We start from the raw sequence: 23,658 nt of genomic DNA, 5'->3' as shown, positions 1-23,658 counted from the left end.
AATCAGGAAAATGAATGATGGAGGCTGGGGGGCCGCCCCCAGGTCCGGGTGCAGGAGGGAGGGAGCGAGGAGCATCCTGGCTGCCTCTGCCTCATGGCAAGCGCAGCGCCCCCTTCCTCTCCGGGCGCCCACAGCCCCTGCGGTTCGTTGGCTGAGGACAGGAGGGTGTGCCGGAGGTCGCCGTGACCTTGCTGGGGTCAGTGGGCTGGGCTGCGGAGGAGGCGTCGCGGCGTCTTTGGTGGCCCTCTCCGGATTGGCGGAAGGCCGGGGAGACGAGGAGGGGGGAGGGGAGTACCAATGGAAGGTGAAATTTTACCTGCCCCTGAGGGAGTCCTGCGGATTTTCTCCCGGCGACGGCCGCATTCTGCCTTTGTCTTACACGGCCTCAACAGCTGTAGCAGCGGCGGAGAAGCCGCAGACCCCACCCTCCCGCGCGGCTCCCCAGCTAGCTCTCTGTTGCTACCCGCGCCTCAGTGTGGGGTCCTTGCCCGCGCCCTACCCCGCCTGGTGTCTATGGGGCGGGGGCTGGTTGCGGGAAGGGTTAATGGCCTAGTCGCAGACCCTAATTGTCAGAGCTAGGCCCCGCTTCGTTCCAATTACCCTAAGTAGAGACTGAATGCGCAATTAACGGAGTCAGCTTGCCAACTGGAAAGCTGTCCCCGCTTTCACATTGAGCGGAATACTCCACCAGCTGACTTGGACGAAGCAATTTCCTCCGCTCTCCCCTTTCTCTCTCCTCCAGCCCCTTCTCTTTTTCTCTCTCCTTAATAATAAAATTATACCAAGCAGTTTGCGGTGTGGCAGGCGGCCAGAAAAGCGTTTCTTTAAACGCCGCCGTCTCACAATTAGGCAGCAAGAGGATTTGACACGCCGAGGCGGCCTGACAGGCGGCTTCCTCCCCTGGGGGCCGGTGCAGGAGGGGCTCCAGTGCCCGGCTCCCCCATATGGAACCGGCACTGGGAGGGGGCCAGGGTTGCACCTCCTGTGCTGTCAGCGTGCTGCAGTGAGAAGCCCTTGGGGCAGGCAGCAGGGGAGGTTCTACCCAGGCTCCAGGAGGCAGCAAGATCTTTCCCTGTTGGGGTATAGAGAAGGAAAGCCATGTTCTGTTTCTGTTTGACAGAGAGGCATCTGGGGCACACAGCTGCTGAGCCTGGTGGACAAGTCACTGACCCTCTCTGGGCTTCCATTGATCTCTACAAGTTTGGGATTGGAATGTTGAGGAAGAATGTGCCCTGTTCCTGGGGGCTGGTTGCTTTCCAATGCCGATACTGTCTTCCGAGGAGATTAAAGACAGCACTGTCTGTCATGAGCCAGAGACCCCTCTGCTGCTGCTGCTGCTGCTGCTGCTGCTGGGAGAGCAGGACCTAGAATTCCCATGGTCACATAAGAAGAGCTGCCATGGAAGCACCAGGGACCAGTACCCCCGAAACAGGGTACATTGACTACTGGCTATAAGCAGCTGAACTCAGAACTGGATCGAGGTAGGCAGTAGCTGCTATAGGAGGCAGCTGCTACTGGAAACCACCTTGCTGTTTGCTGCCTCCCAGCTTCTGGAGGGCAGATCACTTCCTTCACCTTTTTCTTACCCTTCCTGCCCCACAACTTTCGGTGCCTTAGACTACAGGAGCTGTGTACATTCCCCTGGAACCTCAACCCCCTGTCCATCCCCACCTGAACATTTGCTGATGGTCCCAAATTGGCTCCAAGAGCTGGTGGGCGCCAGCACTAAAGACTGTGGAGGAGAGGGTTCAAGCTAAGCCTCACTGCTGCCGCTTCCTCCTTAGCTACTGTTTGTGTCCTGCCCACCCCTCACCCACCCTCTGAAACAGCTTTCTGGACCTCATCCCCTGAGGCTGAAGACTAAATAATATGATAAACACAAAGCCAGGAGTGTCCCTCTATCCCACTTAGTCACAGTATTTATAGGGGCAACTCTGGGGCCAGAGTAGGGCTTTGGAACTTAATGGCAAAATGCAGAAAGCACCTACCTTCAGGCTCTTACCCTTAGGAGGCTGCTCATTGTACTATTAATTATGTAATTACTGCTGTCATGAGCCCCACATGGGAGCCTGGCAGGGGTCCCAGGAGGGGGAAGGGACAGGGCCTCACCTGTCTCCTGTGGAATGTTACCAGGGCCACTCCCTACACCACCTCTACAAACTGGACCGCCTCAGTCCAACCTCTGTAGGTCTTCCGTCCTTGCTGCACCCAGGTCAGTCACCTTTATTTGCCTGGGCCATGCTGCTCCCAAAGCCTGCTCTGGATCCAGAAAACATTATGGGGTGCTCCTTGTTGTATTGAATGCCCAAGTCCTCAGCCCAGCAAGGCCAGAGCTAAACTGCATGGGTGTCAGCTTCATCAGTGTTTGACACCTGGGGCTGATGGTCAAGAGACATCCCACAGAGTCTTCTTAAACTCTGCACTGTTTAAATAACAACAATAAAAACCCTTGAGACTTGGTTGATAGCTTTTTTTTTAATCACTCTGTGAGTGTGTGTGTGTGTATGTGTAAAAGAGCAACTTTCTGGAGCTGGTTCTATTGTGGGTTCCATGGATTGAACTTGATCGCTAGGCCATTTTATCTAGCCAGCTCTGGTAACATTTTTGAAAATGAAAGCCATCCCATACTGTACACTCCTGACTTGTGACCTGTTACAGAAAGAAAAGACTGCTCTGTCCCGTCCCCCACACCCTTCTGCCCCCGTACTTGAGACTGAGATGTCCAGCCCGTCTCCAACCCCCTACCTAATACTTTGCTCCAAAGTGGATCCTGTCCATCCTTGATAAAGGGGCTGTGGCCTTAGCCCATGCCCTCCAGTCCCCATCCAACTATACCGTGTCTCGTAACCTGACCACTTACTCTGGATTGTTTTCCCAGGGTTAATGTGACATTTAAAACATGATTCATTTAATACATGTTTATTATTCTGGGCAATGGGAACATGGTTAGGAATAAAATAGGCAAAATCCCTGCTCCTATGGAACTTTTCACTCGAGAGGAGATTAGTAATAAGTTAAGGCAAAAAGGTAAGTGCTTTGACAAAGCAGAAGGAGGCACATGGATCTCATGTAAAATACAGTGATCACACAGAAGCCAAGGTGTGGAGCTAGGCAAAGAGGTGGGTAGATCCCAGGGAATGGTTTTCCTAGCAAAGGAGACAACCAGCACAAAGGCCCTGAGGACCACGGAGGTGAAAGGCTTGCCCAAGATCAGCACCCTGCTGGCATTTAGACAGCCTGCTGCTGACTTGGTACTTGTTTGCTGCTGCTTCCACAAGTTATGTCCTGGTCCTTCTGGGAAGGAGAGAGGACAAGGCTGTGCTGATCAGTGTCAGCCTTCTGTAAGGATGGGTACTACTGGGGCTCAGCATGTGGACCAACCCAAGCAGCCCGGGAACCCCCTGGCTACTCAGGGTGCTGGATGTAAAAGCTCAGAATGTCTGGTCTTCAAACCTTGACTGGGTAGCATCAGGGAGGTCCGGCTAGCCTGAACTGAACCTGATAGGAAACACCCTGTCCTCTTCATGGTTGCTTGCCATGCCTATCCTTTCTCTCCTTGTTTAGATGGGTGGTGGTGGTGGCTTTTGTTGAGCGGTGGATAAAGTGACCCAAAACGAAGTATCCACAGGAGACTGCCGAAGAAGCAGTGGCGGCTAATGTGGCTACAGACAGGACAGCCCTGATGGTGGGCACAGGGCCAGCTGGACTATGGGCCCTGCTGCTGAGGGCATCCAACCTGTGACCCATTGCATCCTAGTAACTCTGTAGGGTTGTTTCTAAGAAAGAACTGGTACAGGGCCTGTGGGCATGGTGTTAAGAGGCCACTCCAGTGCCTTAGCATAGCAGGGAAGATGAGTTGGAAGGGGTCTTCTCAAACATCCTCCAGAGAACTCAGATTCAGCTTCTCATGAGGTCCCCAGCATCTTTGGGGCCTTTTAAAGTTTTGTTGTGTTGTCCAGACTGGCTTGTTAAAGTGCTGGTAATTGTACTGAAGGCCTCGTGAAAGCTAGTCAAATACTCGACCACTGAGCTCTCCACTTAACCTGCCTACTGGTCCTGAACTTGAGATCTGATCCTCTTGCTTCAGGTTCCAGAGACTGGGACCACAGGTTTATACCCCTTCACCCTGCTGATTTGCTGTTTCAGTGATGGGACTGCTGACTACATGCTGGGCAAGCATTGTAAAAACCCTGAACTACACCCCGGTCTCTTCCTTCTCTGCCTGCCTCTCGCTACTCAGGGCCTCAGACCTTTTCTGGAGAACCTGTAAAGAAGGTGTTGTCAGCATGGGGTCTTGAGAGGCTGTGCTTTGGGGTGGAGCTGCCTTACCTTCACTAGCATCCCTGCCTGCCCTAAGCAGGTCCATCAGTCCCCTCCTCAAGCTGGACCCCAGTCCAAGGAGTCTAGCCTAGTCTCAAGGCCTGTGGTGTCTGGCTGCTCTTGTGGCTTCCATGGAGATTCATCCCTGCCTCCCCAGCAAGCCCAGCCATAAGACCTCCTTAGGCTTAGCCAGGCCACATATTTACTATTATTTTGTGTGTGTCCATGGGTGACGGCACCCTTACGGAAGCATGTGGAAGAGGACCTCCGTTTTTTTTTCTTCTGCCACTTTTCACATTGTTTCCTTAAGACAGTCTCGCTGTCTTGCTGGCTAGCCAGCAAGAAGAGACTATACCTATTTCTCCTCTCTCCTCCCCTCCCCCTTGCTACTGGGATTACATGTTCACACAGCAGTGCCCAGCTTTTTGCGTGGGGGCTGGGGTTTCAAGCTCATGTCCTCATGCTTGTAGAGCAAGCTCTCCACTTTAGCCATCTCCCAACCGCCAAGTCTTAGATTTATTATTCATCCGTAACAGATAGGGAGAACCTAAGGGTCCCACCCTAGCCATTGCTCCCTGACCATATTCTGTTCCTTCCCTGCCTCCTCTCAACTCTAGGTGGGTGGGAGGGCCAGTGACAGGGGGCTGCCAGTGAAGCGGGGACATGCCTCTTGCCACCCCTCCCCCACTCTTCCTCAAGATAACAATTTCCAGGGCCAACTGGGAGCAGCTCGCAGCTCTGGCCCTCAGCATAACCATCTCACTGATGGGGCCAACCCTCAGACCTGAAGAGGCGCTATACTAATGACTAGTCCCTGGAAGTTGGCCAGATTCTATAGGTAGGTTTGCCTGCTGGGAGTTGGTATAGCGGCTCCATGGTAGACCTTGCTTACCAAGCTAATGGTCCTGGGTTTCTCCCTAGTACCATGAAAATAGTCAGGCTTGTAGGTAGGGTCTGACTTGCTGTAGAGGGGCGTGCAGGCAGGTAGGTACGTGTGCCTGTATTCACCTGGCCTGAACTCAGCTCCCCTTTCTTGCTACACTGTACCAAGACACTCTCTTTCAGGGTGGGGATTTCTGGGATGGCATCCAAGAGAGGGGTTTGATCTCCGCCTCAGCTAGGGTCACAAGCAAGTCCTTAACTCCTCTGAATGTCACCTTTGGTTATAGAAGGGACAAGATAAAGCACTGAGGTGTGCTTACTAGCCAGCTTCCCCTCTTAGAGTCTTTGGGAGAAGGGCAATGCCCAAGGCTCAACCTTGCCATGCTTTCGTGGCTGTGTTGATGGCTTGTGTCTGTGGCTGTTCTGTCAAAGGAAGTCATCCAAACTGCAAGCACTGTCCAGTTCCACAAAGGTCTTGAGATTTAGCCTTGCTGGGCTTTTCCGTCCAGTGTCTGGGAGTATCCAGTGGTTACAAGGTTGGAGTATTCATGCCACTAGGGCCAAAGAGAGTTGCTCTGGATTCCCATCAGCTGCCTGCCAGATTCTGCCAGGGTAGCTGAGAGGAAGTCTTGGCAAGTTCCCAGGAGAAGGGGGAGGGGAAGAAGCTGGGGCAAAATTCCCTTTCCCACCCTTTACCGCTGCTAGTCCAGCCACCTCAGCTGCTTCTCTCCTCCGTGTTGAAAGGTCACCATTACCTGTGGGGGAATTCATTCTTCAACCTGCTCTCTGGTCTGCCTCCCTAGTCCTTTGCTATCCCCCTCCTGTCTCTTCCATGTCCTTTCCTGGTGCTCTTGAAAAATAATCATAATCACAATAATTAATAACAACAGAGCCCACTGCAAGCCTGAGGTGGCTCTTAAAGAGGCAGCACCCTATTTTCTCCTGGCAGAGCCAGCAAGACCTCTGCAACTCCAAGCTGGCAGCTAGGATGCCACCATGCCTGAGCCTTTGTTTCTGTCCCTCCCTCTGCCAGGGTTGGAGGGTGGTGCTGGGGCACATGTTTCTGCCTGTGTCCTCCAACAAGCACTGGGCCTCTGGGATTTTAATTGAACTGTCTTTTCTTAGAGATAGATGCCTTCCACATCCAGCTGCCTGTGTGCATCAGGAAGCCAGCCTGTAATCCTGTGTGGGGAAATTAAAAGGCGCAGCAGCTGGACTGATTAGATGGGGCAGGGACACTGTTCATGACTCCCCCTCTTTTTAGATAATGTCTCTGGTAATGCATTTTGGGAATGTGGCAATGGGGGTAGGGGGAGAAGTGTGTGTGTGTGTGTGTGTGTGTGTGTGTACACACGCACACACACACACACACACACACACACAAAACTCCAGCCGTAGAAATGTTAATGATATCTACAGGACACTCAGCAGGAAATGAGAGTGATCTGGGACTAATAAAAGCCGAAATGTAATTTGTGCAGATATATGAGGGAGGCAGATGTAGCCTTCAGAGCAGTCCGGGTTTGTACGTATAAACACAGACCCAGGGAGGACAGGAAACTGTCATTTCGTGTACTGATCTTGGAAGTGGCCCACCAGCAGTCCTGAGCAGGGGTGACATCCACCTACATCCAGATTGTGCTCTGCTCTTGGAAGGTGGGGGCAGGAGGCACCAGGCCTCCCACCTGGAGAGGTGCTGCCTCCAGCCCCTCTGGATTAGCACAGCCTGGGGTATTTCATCTAAACCACAAGGACTGGAGTGAAGTAGATCCAAAGGGTAGGTGGGCACTGTCAGTGAGGGGTTAGAGAGGGATGTAATGAGCTGGGGGTGGGGCAGGCAGGGCCTTTACCAATCTGGGGAGGAGGAAAGTTGCTTAGGGGCAGCTGGGTCTAGTCTGCTGCTGTGAGCTTTGGGGTTATCTGGATGCCTGGGCATGCCCTGTTCTACTGGCTAGAGCTCCTCTTTTGCTCCCTTCCCTGGGTCAATTCTAAGACAAAGGAAGGAAGGCACCTTTGTGGGATGGAGACTAAGGAGGCTGAACCTCCCTGTCAGTGCAAGCTCTCCATACCCACCTCTCACACCTAGTCTTTGCTGTGAGGCACCTACATTTCCACCCCCACGGTTACTTCTCAACAAACAGACAAACAAACAACCCCCCACCCCGAAACCTTTGTGGTCTAAGGCAGGCCACACCTCCCTCTTAGTATGTTTTGGAACAAGAGCTGGAAAACCCCAGTTCCCTCCTAGGGGCTTGAGCTGCTTAGTCCCAGAGAACTTGTACCTCCTGCCTTCAGCCTGTATGGTGGCTTGGAAACCCTGACGTGTGGGGATATTCCCCTCTTCCACCATTGAGGATTTTCTGAGGTAACCAGTCAGTTGAAGGAAACTGAGGTACACAAACTTGTGCTGTGACTATGCACAAAAGCCCCTGCCCTCCTGGTAGATCAGACATTCCTGCCCCTGTCCCCCAGATCGTGGCTGCCTCCACCAGCCCTGGCCTGCGAAAGTTAGCAGCTCAGCAGGAGGGGACAGAGGCTCTCCAGTGGCCAGGGCACTGCGTCTTTGTCCCCTCTTAGTATGCATCCCCACACTCTGGACCACATAATCTGTTTATGCACCTATGGTACCGAGAACAGGAGGCAGGTGCTGCCATCCTTCACTCCCAGGAGTCAGAGGAGGGGGGCTTTGTGTGGACAGTTGGCTTACCAGCCCCCAGTCAACATCTGCCAGAAGGGACGGAGTCCAGATGGCACTGCAGGGGAGGTGTGTGTGAGCGTGCATGTACATGTGCCTGATAGGTCCTTTGTACATGTATGGATTCCTGTATGTGCCGTCACAGCAGCCTGCAAGCTCTCCCCGACTAGGGAGGGGTCCTCATGGGTACCTAGTGTGGTTGGGTCATGCTTAAGTAGGGCTACACAAAGACTGAGATTATGGGATCCAGTAGGGCCCCAGGGAACAGTGGAATCGCTCTGCTGACTTGAACTGTCTATGAGGACTGGGCGTGGTGGTACAGATAAGCTGGCAGAGGGGAGGAGCTGGCAAGAGTGGCCTGGTGTAGCCATTCCTGTGACTTGCTGAGTGCAGCCTGTTTTGGACTGTGCACGTCAGTGGCAGTTCTCCTTAGCATGGCTCAGCTGCGGGCAATTCAGAGCACATCTCCCAGACCCAGAGGTTGTCAGTGTGTGCACAGCTGGTGGGAAGGTGGCCAGGAGGGGTGCTGGCTGAGGCAGAGTGGAATATGGCCGTCTGAACTGTTTTTTCTCTCCACCACCCCTTCTCTTCACAGATAACCGGCCCGAGTCATGCAGTCTTTTCGAGAAAGGTGTGGTTTCCATGGCAAACAGCAAAACTATCCACAAACCTCACAGGAGACATCGCGCCTGGAGAACTACAGGCAGCCAGGTCAGGCTGGGCTCAGCTGTGATCGTCAGCGGCTGCTGGCCAAGGACTATTACAACCCACAGCCCTATACAGGCTATGAGGGTGGCGCTGGCACACCTTCTGGCACAGTGGCCACGGCAACTGCAGACAAGTACCACCGAGGCAGCAAGTCCCTACAGGGGAGGCCGGCTTTCCCCACCTATGTTCAAGACAGCAGCCCCTACCCAGGGCGTTACTCTGGCGAGGAGGGTCTTCAGACCTGGGGGGGCCCACAGCCACCACCTCCCCAGCCTCAGCCCCTGCCAGGGGCAGTGAGCAAATATGAGGAGAACTTGATGAAGAAGACGGTGGTGCCCCCAAACAGGCAGTACCCTGAGCAGGGCCCCCAACTTTCCTTCCGGACTCACAGCCTGCATGCCCCCCCACCACAGCCTCAGCAGCCCCTGGCTTACCCCAAACTCCAAAGGCAGAAACCACAGAATGACCTTGCTTCCGCTCTGCCTTTCCCCCAGAGCAGCCACTTTCCCCAGCATTCTCAGTCCTTCCCTACCTCCTCCAGCTACGCCCCAGCAGTGCAGGGTGGCGGCCAGGGGGCCCACTCCTATAAGAGTTGCACAGCGCCATCTGCCCAGCCACATGACAGGCCGATGAGTGCCAACGCAAGCCTGGCCCCGGGGCAACGGGTCCAGAATCTTCACGCTTACCAATCGGGCCGCCTTGGCTATGAGCAGCAGCAGCAAGCACTCCAGGGCCGGCACCACACCCAGGAAACTCTCCACTACCAGAACCTCACCAAGTACCAACACTATGGACAGCAAGGCCAGGGCTACTGTCCGCCGGACACAGCTGTCAGGACTCCCGAGCAGTATTACCAGACCTTCAGCCCCAGCTCCAGCCACTCCCCTGCACGGTCTGTGGGTCGCTCCCCTTCCTATAGCTCCACCCCGTCACCACTGATGCCCAACCTGGAGAACTTCCCCTACAGCCAGCAGCCGCTTAGTACTGGGGCCTTCCCCACAGGCATCACAGACCACAGCCACTTTATGCCCCTGCTCAACCCATCCCCCACAGATGCTGCCAGTTCTGTGGACCCCCAGGTCAGCAACTGCAAGCCCCTGCAAAAGGAGAAGCTCCCTGACAACTTACTGTCGGACCTCAGCCTGCAGAGCCTCACGGCACTCACCTCACAGGTGGAAAACATCTCCAATACCGTGCAGCAGCTCTTGCTGTCCAAAGCTGCCATGCCACAGAAGAAAGGGGTCAAGAGCCTTGTGGCCAGGACTCCGGAGCAGCACAAGAGCCAGCACTGTAGCCCCGAGGGCAGTGGCTACTCAGCTGAGCCAGCAGGCACACCGCTGTCTGAACCGCCAAGTAGCACACCACAGTCCACGCATGCTGAGCCACAGGATGCCGACTACCTGAGTGGCTCCGAGGACCCTCTAGAGCGCAGCTTCCTCTACTGCAGCCAGGCCCGTGGCAGTCCTGCCAGGGTCAACAACAACTCCAAGGCTAAGCCTGAGTCCGTGTCTACCTGTTCTGTGACCTCACCTGACGACATGTCCACCAAGTCTGATGACTCTTTCCAGAGCCTGCATAGCACTCTGCCACTGGACAGCTTCTCCAAATTCGTGGCAGGCGAGCGGGACTGCCCACGGCTGCTGCTCAGTGCCCTGGCCCAGGAAGATCTGGCCTCTGAGATCCTGGGGCTTCAGGAAGCCATTGTTGAGAAGGCTGACAAGGCCTGGGCTGAGGCTTCCAGCCTGCCCAAGGACAATGGCAAGCCGCCCTTCCCACTGGAGAACCACAGCACCTGCCTGGACGCTGTGGCCAAGACGCCATGGTCCCAGCCCGGGGAACCAGAAGCCCTACCTGAACCCTTGCAGCTGGACAAGGGTGGTAGCACCAAGGACTTCAGCCCGGGGCTCTTTGAAGACCCTTCTGTGGCCTTTGCCACCACTGACCCGAAGAAGACAACCAGTCCCCTGTCCTTTGGCACCAAGCCTTTGCTCGGAGCTGCCACTCCAGACCCCACCGCAGCAGCCTTCGACTGCTTTCCAGACACAACTGCTGCCAGCTCGGTGGACAGTGCCAACCCTTTCGCCTGGCCAGAGGAGAACTTGGGTGATGCTTGTCCTCGTTGGGGCCTCCACCCTGGTGAGCTCACCAAGGGCTTGGAGCAGGGTTCAAAAGGCTCAGACAGTGTGGGCAAAGCAGATACACACGAGACCTCTGCCTGCTTGGGCTTCCAGGAAGAGCATGCCATTGGGAAGCCAGCAGCTTCACTGTCTGGGGACTTCAAGCAGCAGGAGGCAGACGGGGTGAAGGAGGAAGTGGGTGGGTTGTTGCAGTGCCCTGAGGTGGGCAAAGCTGACCAGTGGCTGGAGGACAGCCGGCATTGCTGTTCCTCCACTGACTTTGGGGACCTGCCATTGTTGCCACCCCCTGGCAGGAAGGAGGACCTAGAGGCTGAAGAGGAGTATTCCTCCCTGTGTGAACTGTTGGGTAGCCCTGAGCAGAGGCCCAGCCTGCAGGACCCATTGTCCCCCAAGGCCCCACTGATTTGCACCAAGGAGGAAGCAGAGGAGGTGCTGGACCCCAAGGCTGACTGGGCCTCCCCATGTCACCTCTCCGGTGAGCCTGCTGTCCTCCTGGGCCCCTCTGTGGGTGCTGAATCAAAGGTCCAGAGCTGGTTTGAGTCTTCACTGTCACATATGAAGCCAGGAGAAGATGGGCCAGAGATAGAGAGAGCCCCAGGTAGTTCTGCCACTTCAGAAGGCTCCCTGGCCCCAAAGCCTAACAAACCTGCTGTGCCTGAGGTGCCCATTGCTAAGAAAGAGCCTGTGCCGCGGGGTAAAAGTTTACGGAGCCGTCGGGTGCACCGGGGGCTGCCTGAGGCTGAAGACTCTCCGTGCAGGGTACCAGCACTTCCCAAAGACCTCTTGCTCCCAGAGTCCTGCACAGGACCCCCCCAGGGACAGGCAGAAGGGGCTGGAGCTCCAGGCCGGGGGCTGTCAGAAGGGCTCCCCAGAATGTGTACTCGCTCTCTTACAGCTCTGAGTGAGCCCCAAACTCCTGGACCTCCAGGCCTGACCACTACCCCCACGCCTCCTGACAAACTGGGAGGCAAACAGCGAGCAGCCTTCAAGTCTGGCAAGCGGGTAGGAAAACCATCACCCAAGGCTGCATCCAGTCCCAGCAACCCTGCTGCCCTGCCTGTTGCCTCAGACAGCAGCCCCATGGGCTCCAAGACCAAGGAGCCAGACTCTCCCAGCATCCCTGGCAAGGACCAGCGCTCCATGGTTCTCCGGTCTCGCACCAAACCCCAACAGGTCTTCCATGTCAAACGACGGCGGCCCTCAGAGAGCCGAAACCCAGACTGTCGTGCCACCAAGAAGCTCCCTGCCAACAACCACTTACCCACTGCATTCAAGGTCTCCAGTGGGCCCCAGAAGGAAGGCCGGGTGAACCAGCGGGTCAAAGTACCCAGGCCTGGTGGACCAGGGAGCAAGCTTTCAGATCGGCCTCTCCACACGCTCAAAAGGAAGTCAGCCTTCATGGCTCCTGTCCCCACCAAAAAGCGAAGCCTCATCCTTCGAAGCAGCAATGGAAGTGGAGTAGATGGGAGGGAGGAGAGGGCCGAGGCCTCTCCTGGCCTCTTGAGGAGGATGGCCTCACCCCAGAGAGCCAGGCCCAGAGGCAGTGGGGAGCCACCCCCGCCCCCACCACTGGAGCCTCCTGCTGCAAGCATGGAGCTGGCTACAGCATCATCCCTGCCCAGTGCTGTGAGGACCAAGGTGCTGCCACCCCGAAAGGGCCGTGGCCTCAAGCTGGAGGCCATAGTACAGAAGATCACCTCACCTGGTCTCAAGAAACTTGCATGCAGAGTGGCAGGGGCTCCTCCTGGGACTCCCCGGAGCCCAGCCTTACCTGAGAAACGTTCAGGGGGGAGTCCAGCTGGGGCAGAAGAGGGTCTAGGAGGGATGGGCCCTGGACAGATGCTGCCAGCAGCTTCAGGGGCCGAGCCATCATGTAGAAATTCAGCCAGCAGGTCCCTAAAAGGCAAACTCCTGAATAGTAAGAAACTGTCCACTGCTGCTGACTGTCCCAAAGCTGAGGCCTTCATGTCCCCGGAGACCCTGCCGTCCCTAGGCACTGCCCGGGCACCGAAGAAAAGGAGCCGGAAAGGCAGGACCGGGGCCTTGGGACCCTCTAAAGGGCCGTTGGAGAAGCGGCCCTGTCCTGGCCAAACTCTGACCCTTGCTACCCATGACAGGGCCAGCAGCACTCAGGGTGGAGGTGAGGACAGCTCCAGTGGAGGAGGCAAGAAGCCAAAGACAGAGGAGCTGGGACCGACCTCCCAGCCCCCTGAAGGCCGGCCCTGCCAGCCCCAGACAAGGGCACAGAAGCAGCCAGGCCAAGCCAGCTACAGTAGCTACTCAAAACGGAAGCGCCTTAGCCGTGGCCGGGCTAAGACCACCCATGCTTCACCCTGTAAGGGGCGTGCCACTCGGAGACGGCAGCAACAGGTACTGCCCCTGGATCCTGCGGAGCCTGAAATCCGACTCAAATACATTTCTTCTTGCAAGCGGCTGAGGGCAGACAGCCGCACCCCAGCCTTCTCACCCTTTGTGCGGGTGGAGAAGAGAGATGCTTACACCACCATATGCACTGTGGTCAACTCCCCGGGGGATGAGCCCAAGCCTCACTGGAAGCCCTCCTCCTCTGTTGCCTCCTCCTCCTCTGCCTCTTCCTCCTCCTCCTCAGAACCAGCTGGGGCCTCTCTGACCACATTCCCCGGAGGCTCTGTGCTGCAGCCGAGGCCCTCCCTGCCCCTCTCCTCCACCATGCATCTGGGGCCTGTCGTGTCCAAGGCCCTAAGTACCTCTTGCCTTGTCTGCTGCCTCTGCCAAAACCCGGCCAACTTCAAGGACCTTGGGGACCTCTGTGGCCCTTACTACCCTGAACACTGCCTCCCAAAAAAGAAACCAAAACTCAAGGAGAAGGTGCGGCTGGAGGGCACCGTTGAGGAGGCCTCTCTGCCTCCCGAGAGAACAGTCAAAGGGCTGGAATGTGCAGCCGGCACCGCTGCTGCCACGGCTACCGCTCCCACCACTACCGTCACCACCACCACAACCCTGGGGAGGCTGCCCAGGCCTGATGGCCCCCCTGACCCTGCCAAGCAGGGCTCCCTGCGCTCCAGTGCCCGGGGCCTGTCGCGGCGGCTGCAGAGTTGCTATTGCTGTGATGGGCAGGGGGACGGGGGTGAGGAGGTGGCCCCAGCTGACAAGAGCCGCAAACATGAGTGCAGCAAAGAGGCCCCTGCAGAACTCGGTGGGGACACCCAGGAACACTGGGTACATGAGGCCTGTGCTGTGTGGACCAGCGGGGTGTACCTGGTGGCCGGGAAGCTCTTTGGGCTCCAAGAGGCCATGAAGGTAGCTGTGGACATGGTAAGAAGCTAGCGAGCTGGGGCAGGGGCTGGGGTCTTGAAGTACTGACAGCTGACAGAGCTATCTTCGGAGCTTTCCTTTGGGTCACTTGTGCCTGTAGCCAGCGAGTAGCCAGAGTACAGGCTCCAGGCCCTGGAGTCTCTTGGAAGTGTGGAGGCAAGTTGAAGTATTCCTGGGGCTACAGCAGGACATGTTTATCCACCCTTGCCCAGGGTACGTGTCTCAGTTCTATGTCACTGGCCAGTCTTACACACACACTACCCAAAACTGGAGCTGTTGGGCCTGGCAAGACAAAACCCTTCCTGAGTTGAATGCCGAGATGGCCTGGTCTCCCCTGAACTGGGACCTTTGGGATAGCTCCTAAACAATATGTCCTGGGCAGCCCTGGGTTACCTGGCCACAGAAGCCCCGAAGCTCACACTTCCTTCCATTCAGAGAATGCTGGACTGCCACAGGCCCTGTGGGGCAAGGTCACAGGACCTAGCTCATTAACACATTGATCTTGAGGACTCTATTTGGGATCACAGGTCTGGGATGGAGAAAACATTCTGAGCTGTGACTGTAGCTAAGTTTCCTCAGACCAAGGGGACTGACAGAGCCACTTCCTGTCTCTGCAGACCATGCCTTGGGCAGCAAGGCTCCCAAGCGCACTCATCCACACTGACCTTACTGGGTGTCCATACCAGCTCTGGTGATTCCCTCCTCTTCCGCCCACTCAGAAGACCCTGACTATCCAGTGGCCTCCCTCCTTCCCACACTTTACCGTACTAGTTCCTCAGAAACACTCTGTCCAGGCCCCATCCTTGACCTTGGGGACCACTGTGGATGCCTCCTCTGGCTCCAGGCTCCAGGCATCTCCTGCCCATGGTGATGGCTAATACACTCTCTGGGTCCTGTTGTCTGTCCACCTTGCTGCAAAGGGCCTGAGACACAGACAGCACAGCTTTCAGGACCTCAGCCAGTTCATGGAGCATTCAGGCACCGAACCCCTGTCTTCCTGGGCTCCATAGTGACTTAATCTTCATAGCTACCTCGAAATAGTCTTGTCTCCCCCTTCATCAGAAAATAACAAGACTGGAGCCCCTGTCCAGTGGATACCTGATACCCTGCATTATCCAGGTCTCCTTTGAGGGTCAGGACTGGAACCCAGTCATCACATGTCCCTGACCCCCAGCACTGGGCTCATAATCAAGGGGAAACATTGGTGAGTGCAGGGAAAGGCCCCTGCTCCCTGACCTGGCCCTCTGCTGCTGGCCTCTTGTTACACACACACGCATGCACACACAGCATCATGTCGAGCTGAGGAGGGTGTATGAGTCACAGTTGGAGCTGGAGCCACTCACTGCTGAGCCCTGTTGATGCTACCACACCCTGGCGTGACAGGGAAGGCCAGGAGAGGCCCTCATTGAACAAGGTTGGCTACATATTGAAGGCTTGTCCCTGCCAGAGGTGGGCCTGCCTGGCCTATGACTGGCAGCTGGGATCTGCTGCCAGGCTGTACCCCACAGCCACAGGCTCATATGGCATGGCCTCGCAGAATACACTGAAGGATAGATCAGGGTTTCCCAGGTTCCATGAAGAGTGACCTGCAGGGTCATAGTTCAGCTCATTGTTTTCTGCCCCAGGAGCTTGTTGGCACTGCTCTCTCCAGGAACCAGGAAGACCCTGGTTCAAATCTTACTTCAGGAAGCCTCATGTCCTCTGCAAACCCCAGAATGCGAGCTCCCACCCAGGACACTGGCCTTTTCCACTATCTGTCAGCCACCATGCTCACCTTCCAGGTCTTAAGCCACCCACACTGTCATCGTACACCTCATTTCCTGGCTAGAGAGGAGAATTGCAATTCAGAGACCTGGGGCTGATTCACATCCTCAGGAGACTGGTGTGGGTACCTAGGCCAAGGAATGGGGCACAGTTGATCAGCTATGCCCCCTCTAAGGATCCAGGGGCCAAGAACAAGGTCATCACCCCAGAGTGCCTCAGTCTCTTCTTAACTGCAATGAACAGTTCTGCCTTGGAGCTGCTTGAGACTGTCTGCCACAAGGGGGCCATGGTTACCCTCAAACTTCGCAGTACTCGGGAGGGCCACTGTGAGACTTGGGGCTATCTGCCACGGGGAGGAGGGCATAGTTACCCTCAAATTGCTCAGTGTTCCCAAGGGCCAGAGTGAGAGAGATTTGATCTACTTTGTGGTTCCCACTGTGTTTCATCTTCCTTCAGTGGCTTAAGAGGTGGGCCTAGGACTCTAGGTTCTTGGGAGCCCCATCCGGAAGCCCTGCATGGATGTCTTCCTCTCTTGCTGACCCATCCCCAGTGGCCACTCCACCTGCAGAGTTTGAACAGTATGCACCCTGCCAGGACAGCCTCAATCTCCTGGGCTGTGGTTCTGGGTCCCCCGGCCCTCTGGACCATATGGTTTGATCCCAGCTCTGTTGTCTGGCCTAGAAAAGACAGTGCTGCACTGGGACTCCATGCCTGGTGCCAGGCGCACTGTCACTGAGTCTCTGAGCCTTCTCTGTCCTCTGCTCTACTCCTACCTCACTACCCACCGTGATGACAGGCTTGGGAGCAGGGGTGGCCTGGCCCGGGACCCATCTGGATCCCTCCCTATGCCCAGTTTTGTCGTCACTCCCCTGTCAGCCATCTCGTCATTGTCCTGTCCTAGCCCTGTCACAACCTCCGAGCCCAACAGAAATCATGGAGACCAGTGTGGGGTTGGCCAGGGTCTGGGGGCATCAGAGTCACATGAGATCAGCCTCTTGGGGGTCATATGTCAACTCTTCCCCTCGGCCCATTTATCTGCATCTGCTGTAATTGGCTAGAAAGAGCACCCCTCTCTCACATGGAGGGGGCCTGTCTCACCATCTGGAAAGTGGGGGTCAGTTGAAAGCCATTGCCCTTGCCGCTGCTAGCAGGAGCCAGTGAATGAGGACACCCCAGAGGCAGCATGGAGCAGCACCTGACAGATGGCGACTGTCAGCCATGGCCACTGTGGTGACTAACACCACTAGCCCAGGAGGGTCCCTCACCCAGTGTGTCAGCCCAGGAGGTGGCAGAGGGCCAGCCCTCGAGGGCATTTCCTCCCTGCGGTATCTCAGTACCGCTGTGGCAGAAGTGCCGTGGGGCGTGTCTGGAACACACAAGGACTCACTCGCCTTCCTTTCTCTTCAGCCATGTTCCAGCTGCCATGAAGCCGGGGCGACCATCTCGTGCTCCTATAAAGGATGTATCCACACCTACCACTACCCTTGTGCCAATGACACAGGTAAGAGCTGGCCTGGGTACAGCTGTTCCAACTCAGACCCCATGTGACTCCTGGGGCCCTCATCTGCTCCAGCAACTCTTTATCTCATTGTTCCCTTGGCCTCTGCCTGCACTTCAGTTCCAGAAATGTGGAGGTGGGTCGGTCCCTACCTGCCTGAGGGAGGGGTTATAGGCCAACTAAAACCAAATGAGCTGAGAGTGTGTCTCAGTGATAGGTTTCAGTTGTGAGTGACTGTCCTGTGCCCTTACACAGAATGTGCCTATACCTGAGTGCCAGAGACACCAGCCCCAGCACTTGATACAGAAAAATAAATAAAACTAGGGGCATTTAGGTCAAGGTGGAGACAGACCAGCTGGCGTGTTGGCTGTTAGGACTCGCCGTGCAGGTCTGTGGGGATGTGACAGGCCCCTGTGACCTGCCCTCATTGTCTGTGGGCCATAGGACCAGGAAGCCCAGCCCTAACCCATCAAGTGGGGACCTTGAAGCCCTCGTCCATAAAGAAAGCGTCCAGTCCCTGGCAGTGACGGCACTTCTTCCTGTGTGCATCACAGTGTTTGTACGTAGGCCTTATGTGCAGAGCGGGCTGTGAGCAGTTGCTCACTGCAGCAGCAGCAGGGCTGTCCAGAAAGCAGTCTCCTGGGTCAGAGGCTGTCACACCCTCCATCCCTTTCAGCCCGACCTAGTCGTTTGTCCTAGTCTGAGCAGTGGAACCCCATCAGTGCTACTGCCCACTGGATCCTGGGCCAACATCAGCCCCAGCCAAGCTACCCTGGTAGCCACACAGGGTCTCAGATGCCAGCAGTCCTGGTGGTGCAGAGCTGCGAACATTCAATAGAAAAAGGATGTTAGTGGGCACAGGAGTGGCTCCTCATTGACTCTACCTCCATCACAAGGTGACCTGTATTGGAATGTGGACCCAACCTAAGAGCAAGGCCTCATTCCCTCTGCCACCTGTCTGAACCAAGGTCATCATGTGGCAATCTGCCCAGTCCCTAGCTACAAGCTTGTCATGTGCTGTCTCACCCACAGCCACCCAGAGGCTGGGGCTTTCTGTCGTTCTCTGCTCTCTTCTATGCCAGGCTTGTCCAGCCTCCCCAGGGGCTCAGCCATGTTTCTGCCACAGTAATAGATAGGTTCTGTCGCTGTGATAAAATGCCCTGACCTAAGCAGCCTAGGGAAGAAAAGATTTGCTTTGGTTCAGTCGCAGGTCACAAGCCAGCAAAGTAGGGAAGTCAGAGCAGCGGGCTCTTGAGCTGGTCACACTGCGTAGGTCAAGGAGCAGAGCTGGGTGTGGTGGCGCACACCTTAAATCCCACCTTTGGGAGACTTTGTGGCTCTCTTGTGAGATCAAGGCCAGCAGGTCTACTTAGTTCAGGACAGCCAGGGCTGCAGATAAAGACCTGTCCTAAAAAGAAGCAAGAACGAACTAGACTTGGTAGCATACTCCTTTAATCCCACCCTTGGGAGACGGAGGCAGATGTCTTTGAGTTTGAAGCCATCCTGAATTCCATAGCAAGTCCCAGGTCAGTCAGAGCTATATGGTGAGATTCTCGCTCAGATGGCTGTGAAGTTAAGAGTTCTCTTGCAGAGGTACCCACTTCCATTCCCAGCACCCACATACTGGTGGCCTACAACTACCTCTAAGTTCAGCTCCCGTGGATCTGATGCCCTCTTCTGGCTTCTTGCCTTACTGCAGTGCCACAGATACCCACTTAAACATATATTTATACACATTTGAAAAAAATAAAACTTAAGTCAGGCTTGGTGGCACACGCCTTTCATCCTAGTAGTTGGAAGGTGAAGGCAAGCGTATCTCCGTGTTCAGGACCAGCCTGGTCTACAGAATGAGCTCCAGGCCAGCCAAGGCTACATAGTGAGACCCACTCTCCCAAAATAATAAAACCTTTTTAAAACACACAGTAACCAATACTCCCTGACTACCACACTCTAGAAGGCAGTTTCCTTGGACTCCACAGCAGGCCTGGCTCACATTGAACTTCATTTCTGTCTTGTGTTCTGCAGTTTTAGCCCCCTTTAAAGAAGAACCTCTGTTTCCCAAGGAGGCTATCACCTGCCTTCCTCCAGGGTTCCCACAACAACAGCAGGTGTGGTAGGGATGGGAGCTGGGTTCCTGACACTGACAGGCCACTCAGGAAGGTCCCAGTAAAGCTCTTGAAACCTAAAAACAAACAAAAAAACAAACCAAAACAAACAAAAAAAAAACCCCACACTCGTAACAGAATAGCCGGTCTATGTTCTCATTACGATTGACCTAATCAAGACAGCTCCCTCATGCGCGTGGAGAGACAGCACCACTGCTCTTGGGGAGCACTTGGGGTCAACTTCAGCACTCACATGGTGTCTTGATAGACATTTGAAACTCCAGTTCCAGGGCGTTTAATGCCCCTTTTTGGCCTCCACTGGCACCAGGCACACATGTGGTTCATAAGGTACTTTGCAGTCAAAGCACCAGAAACATAATTATTTTTCAAGAAAAGAAATCCCTGCCAGGCATACCCAGACGCCCATCTTTCAGGTTATTCTAAATTCTGTCTGGTTGGCCATGAACGCTGTCCCATCAGATAAGAAAAAAGTGTACTTATAAAAGAGGCCCATTTTGTCTAAGCTGGGAAGATTCCAGACAGGTAATCTTGGAGCTAGGTCCCATAGCATCAGATGAGTTGAGCCATGGCTTGTTAGTGGTAGGATTGTAGGCCCAGCTTTGTACACCGAACAGGAATCTAAGACATTGACATGATCCAGACTAATGAACTACCACAGTGGCCCAAGTAGAAGAAAATGGTTGCTGGGACTGCTGGCACAGGATTCTACAGGACTTGACAAAATGAGAAAGTGGCTATATCAAATCTGGTGTCCTCACTTTAACAAATTGGTTTGGGCGGGGTGTTGTAGGGCACACCTTTAATCCCAGCACTCAGGAGGCAGATAGATTTCTGTGAGTTGGAGGCCAGCCTGGTCTACAATGAGAGTTCCAGAATAGCCAGGGCTACACAGGGGAACCCTGTCTTCAAAAACAAAAATATTCTGATTTGGACAGGGCCAGTTGAGAAAATAGGGCATCAGTAGCAGGGGTCAAGCTTCTTGCCCTTCCCACACCCAGTGCAGTGGCTTACATAGCACCATAAACACCTTCCTCGGGCTCTGGGGGGGAGGGGGGGACTGGCCAGTGCTCACTGTTTCAGTTGGCTGGCCTAGCACATCAGGACAACAGCAGGGCCCTGCAAGAACAGGTAGCAAGGCTTTTGGAACCTGTGTTCTGTTGGCCAAAGGCAGAGCCATGTAGCTAAGGGTGGGGCACAATAGGAGGGAGAGGGCTGCAGCCCACCAGCAGCTGCCCTGCAGCCAGGTGGCTCTGGAGCTGTCCCCATTGGACTCATGTTCTCAGCACTGGGGGTGGGGGGCACCTCTGAACAGCTGTCAGGGAGGTGGAGCCCTGGGAAACAGCAGCCAGGCAAGTGAAGAGGCCAGAGCAGCTAGCCACGTGGCTAGTCCAGGAATAGTTCACCACGTGGGGTCAGCTGCTCCTAGGTGTCAGGCTCCTGGGTTGCTAGAAGCAAGGTGGCCACTGGCTATCTATCCCATCCCCTTCTGCCCCTCACTTCTGAGAGCATATTGGCCACAGCATAGGGTCCAGTCTGAACATCTGTATTCAGCCCCAGAGCTGCCTGCCCTCACCCCGTCTCCAGTCTCTGCTCTTACTGTTGGGTGATTTTGGCTGAACTGACTAGGAAGTAGCAACTACCCTGGTTAGGTTGTATTGGAACTGAGGTCCAGCCCGGTCCCAGAGCCAAATGTATGTAGGTGATTAGTACACCTACTAGCCGCTGGCCCCAGAAGACAACCTCTCCTGCCAAGTTTCTCAGGTGGTGTCCCCCTCCCTCCTCTTTGGGCGGGAAAAGGAAAGGGATATAGTCAGGCCTGCACCATCCTAAGTATGAGATGGGAGAGTTTGTCTGGGAAGGTGAACTTCAGTCAGCGCAGAGAAGGGAGAAAAGATGGGCCTTTGTGTGGATGGCAGCTGGCAAGGTCTCAGCCGCACACTGCTCAGGGAGGCATGAAGACCTGTGAGCCTGTCACTGCTGTCTCAGAATAAGCCCTTCCGCACAGAACACTGTCTTCCAATATGAGGACGGGCACCCACCACAGCACCCATTAAGCAACAGACAATGACTCTTCTACAAACCAGAGGCTGCAGCTCACTCAGGAGCTGACATTCCAATCAGAACCTGAGACTCCACAGTGCTTTCTGAGCAAGGGCCTCTCCCGACAGACAGTTGTGCGTGCGTGTGCGCATGCGTGCAGGAGGTTGGGACAGGAGTGGCCTTGCACAGTAAGGCAAGGTGTGGAGGGTGGGGAGTGGGAGGGGGATGTTAGGGAATGAGAGTTCCTTCTGCTGTAGGGAAGAGCTGGGTGACAAGACCTGGAGATGGCCACGTAGCAGTGGGCTGGGGAAGTTTCTGAGTGTAGAGAGGGAGGGGACATCAGGGTAGAGGATATCTGGGTGGTTTGGATTAATGAGGGTTCTGAGCAGGACCTGGGTGCTCAGAATCAGCACTGGCAGCCGGCCCTGCATCGTCACAGAAGCTTCTCTTTGCCCACAGGTTGCACATTCGTTGAGGAGAATTTTACTTTGAAGTGCCCCAAACATAAGGTAGGTGAACAGGCTTCCCGGGGAAAGCACTCCCTCCCCAACCCAGTTTCTCCCTGCCCCGCCAGAGGGGTCAGAGAGGGCACTAGGGCCCTAAGGCACTTCACCACAGCCCACTGAGTGTGCTGCTGGGCCTCGCTTGGAAGGGCTGGGGTGGGCAGTAGCGGTTGGCCTTGGGCATAATATGCTGTCCCTCCCACAGAGGCTGCCGTTGTAATCCCCATGTGGCCGAGCCTCCGAGGAAGAGGAGCTGCGCCCACAGCTGGTCCTTGATCCCACCCCGGGTCTTGGTTCCGGCTGCTTCGGGCGCTGGCGTGAGGCCCGGGTTGCAAAGAAAACCTGTTCCAGGCCAGACTTGGCGAGGGCAGGCCACCAGGCAGCCAGGCCCGGGGCGCACAGCTTCAGGCGGGATGCAAGTCCCCTGCAAGTTCTGAAATGACGTGGCATGCAAGCTGTGCCCCTGAGAAGAGGCCGAGGGTGCTGCTGGCTCGGTGGACGACATGGGGCAGGACCCAAGTCTTTCTGTAGAGGTCCAGCCAATGGGGGAATGCGACCCTGGCACCCAAGGCTTTGCCCAGAGTCGTGACAGACCTGGGCTCAGGCCGTGTGGTCCCTGATATGAGCTGGCCTGGGGCAGTGCCCTATGGCTTCTGTTTGTCCCCTTTCCAGTCTTCCACCCCACTGATGGAGCCCGGTCTGGAAGCTTGAGGAAATTGGGCCTGGCTACCCTCTAGGCAGATGTGCAGCCGTCCCTAAGCACCGCCATGGGTTCCAGGAACTGCCGCTGCTCGGCTCGTGGGCAGAGACAGTGCTAGACTTCATGTACAAACCTGTGTACCCCTCTATATATATGTTATATAGAATGTATATATGTTGGGAACATGCTCGCTTCTGTGTGTCGCTGCTGTGCGTCGTGTGCTCCACAGCACAGAGCCCTAACCTGGCCTTGGCCGGACTAGGGGCTACAGTGATGCCCCTTCCTTGTGCAACCACCATCACCGCCGCCACCACCACGGCCAGTCCCCACCTGTCTGTTTGTGTTCTCAGCTCTGTCCACGCTTCAATAGGCCTGATGCAGCCCCCCCCCCGCAACTTCCTGTACATATGACTGTAAAATGGTAAACGTGTGTATTATATCTGGCCTCGTTATATAGTGTATATATATGTATACATATACATATATATAATATATATGAAGACTGTAAATGTTAAGACAACTAGTGTTCTTATTAGTATATTGCTTCACACTGAAGATTGTGTGTATCGAGCTGTTTCTAAAAGATGTTTATTTTCCTTAAGAGTAAAAAAAAAAAAACCAGTCATTGCATTCAGAAAAAAAAAAGTCAATAAAGATACCACGATTGTTTTGGAAGTTTGCGGCCTGTGGATCCAGACCACATTCCCTAGGGTTGGGAGTGGAGGGAAAGGGCCGGGGGACACAAACAGGGATCCCAGATTGTGCTCATTAGTAGACCTGTGTGGTCTCAGACTTCGCCAAGTGTACAGAGCTGACCAGGGAATTGTGTGTGACGCTCCAGACATAAAGGGAGATGGGAGCCTGGCCTTCAGGTGCTGGATCACCCCGGGATCTGGTGAGGGGCTGGGGCAAAGAGACAACTGAGACCATCAAGGCCTCTCAAGGTTGATAGAGCTAAAGTGTAGCCATGAGATCAGTGGGACAGCTTGG

General features: G+C 55.2%; 1 protein-coding gene across 10 annotated transcripts in view; it reads left to right on the top strand.

Moving 5' to 3' along the window:
• Positions 1–23,343, top strand: part of Rai1 (retinoic acid induced 1) — a 99,415-nt gene extending 76,072 nt beyond the window's left edge. For 6 of the 10 annotated variants that reach the window (XM_087910569.1, XM_087910568.1, XM_087910564.1 and 3 more), the window contains 4 exons: positions 8,493–14,037; positions 17,209–17,302; positions 21,925–21,974; positions 22,174–23,343. In XM_087910569.1, coding sequence (XP_087766695.1) covers positions 8,509–14,037; positions 17,209–17,302; positions 21,925–21,974; positions 22,174–22,188 — 5,688 coding nt within the window. In that variant the 5' untranslated portion in view covers positions 8,493–8,508 and the 3' untranslated portion in view covers positions 22,189–23,343. Of the gene's footprint in view, positions 1–1,120; positions 1,482–8,492; positions 14,038–17,208; positions 17,303–21,924; positions 21,975–22,173 lie in introns of all 10 variants that reach the window. The other 4 variants (XM_087910567.1, XM_087910566.1, XM_087910563.1 and 1 more) reach the window with 1 other exon arrangement.
• Positions 23,344–23,658: the final 315 nt, after the last annotated feature.

This window comes from Myodes glareolus, chromosome 9 (genome assembly GCF_982192425.1).
Source record: "Myodes glareolus chromosome 9, mMyoGla1.1, whole genome shotgun sequence".
In the NCBI taxonomy this organism is placed as follows: domain Eukaryota; kingdom Metazoa; phylum Chordata; class Mammalia; order Rodentia; family Cricetidae; genus Myodes; species Myodes glareolus.
Note: the sequence above shows the minus strand (reverse complement) of the source record. Positions and strands in the feature narration are given on the sequence as shown.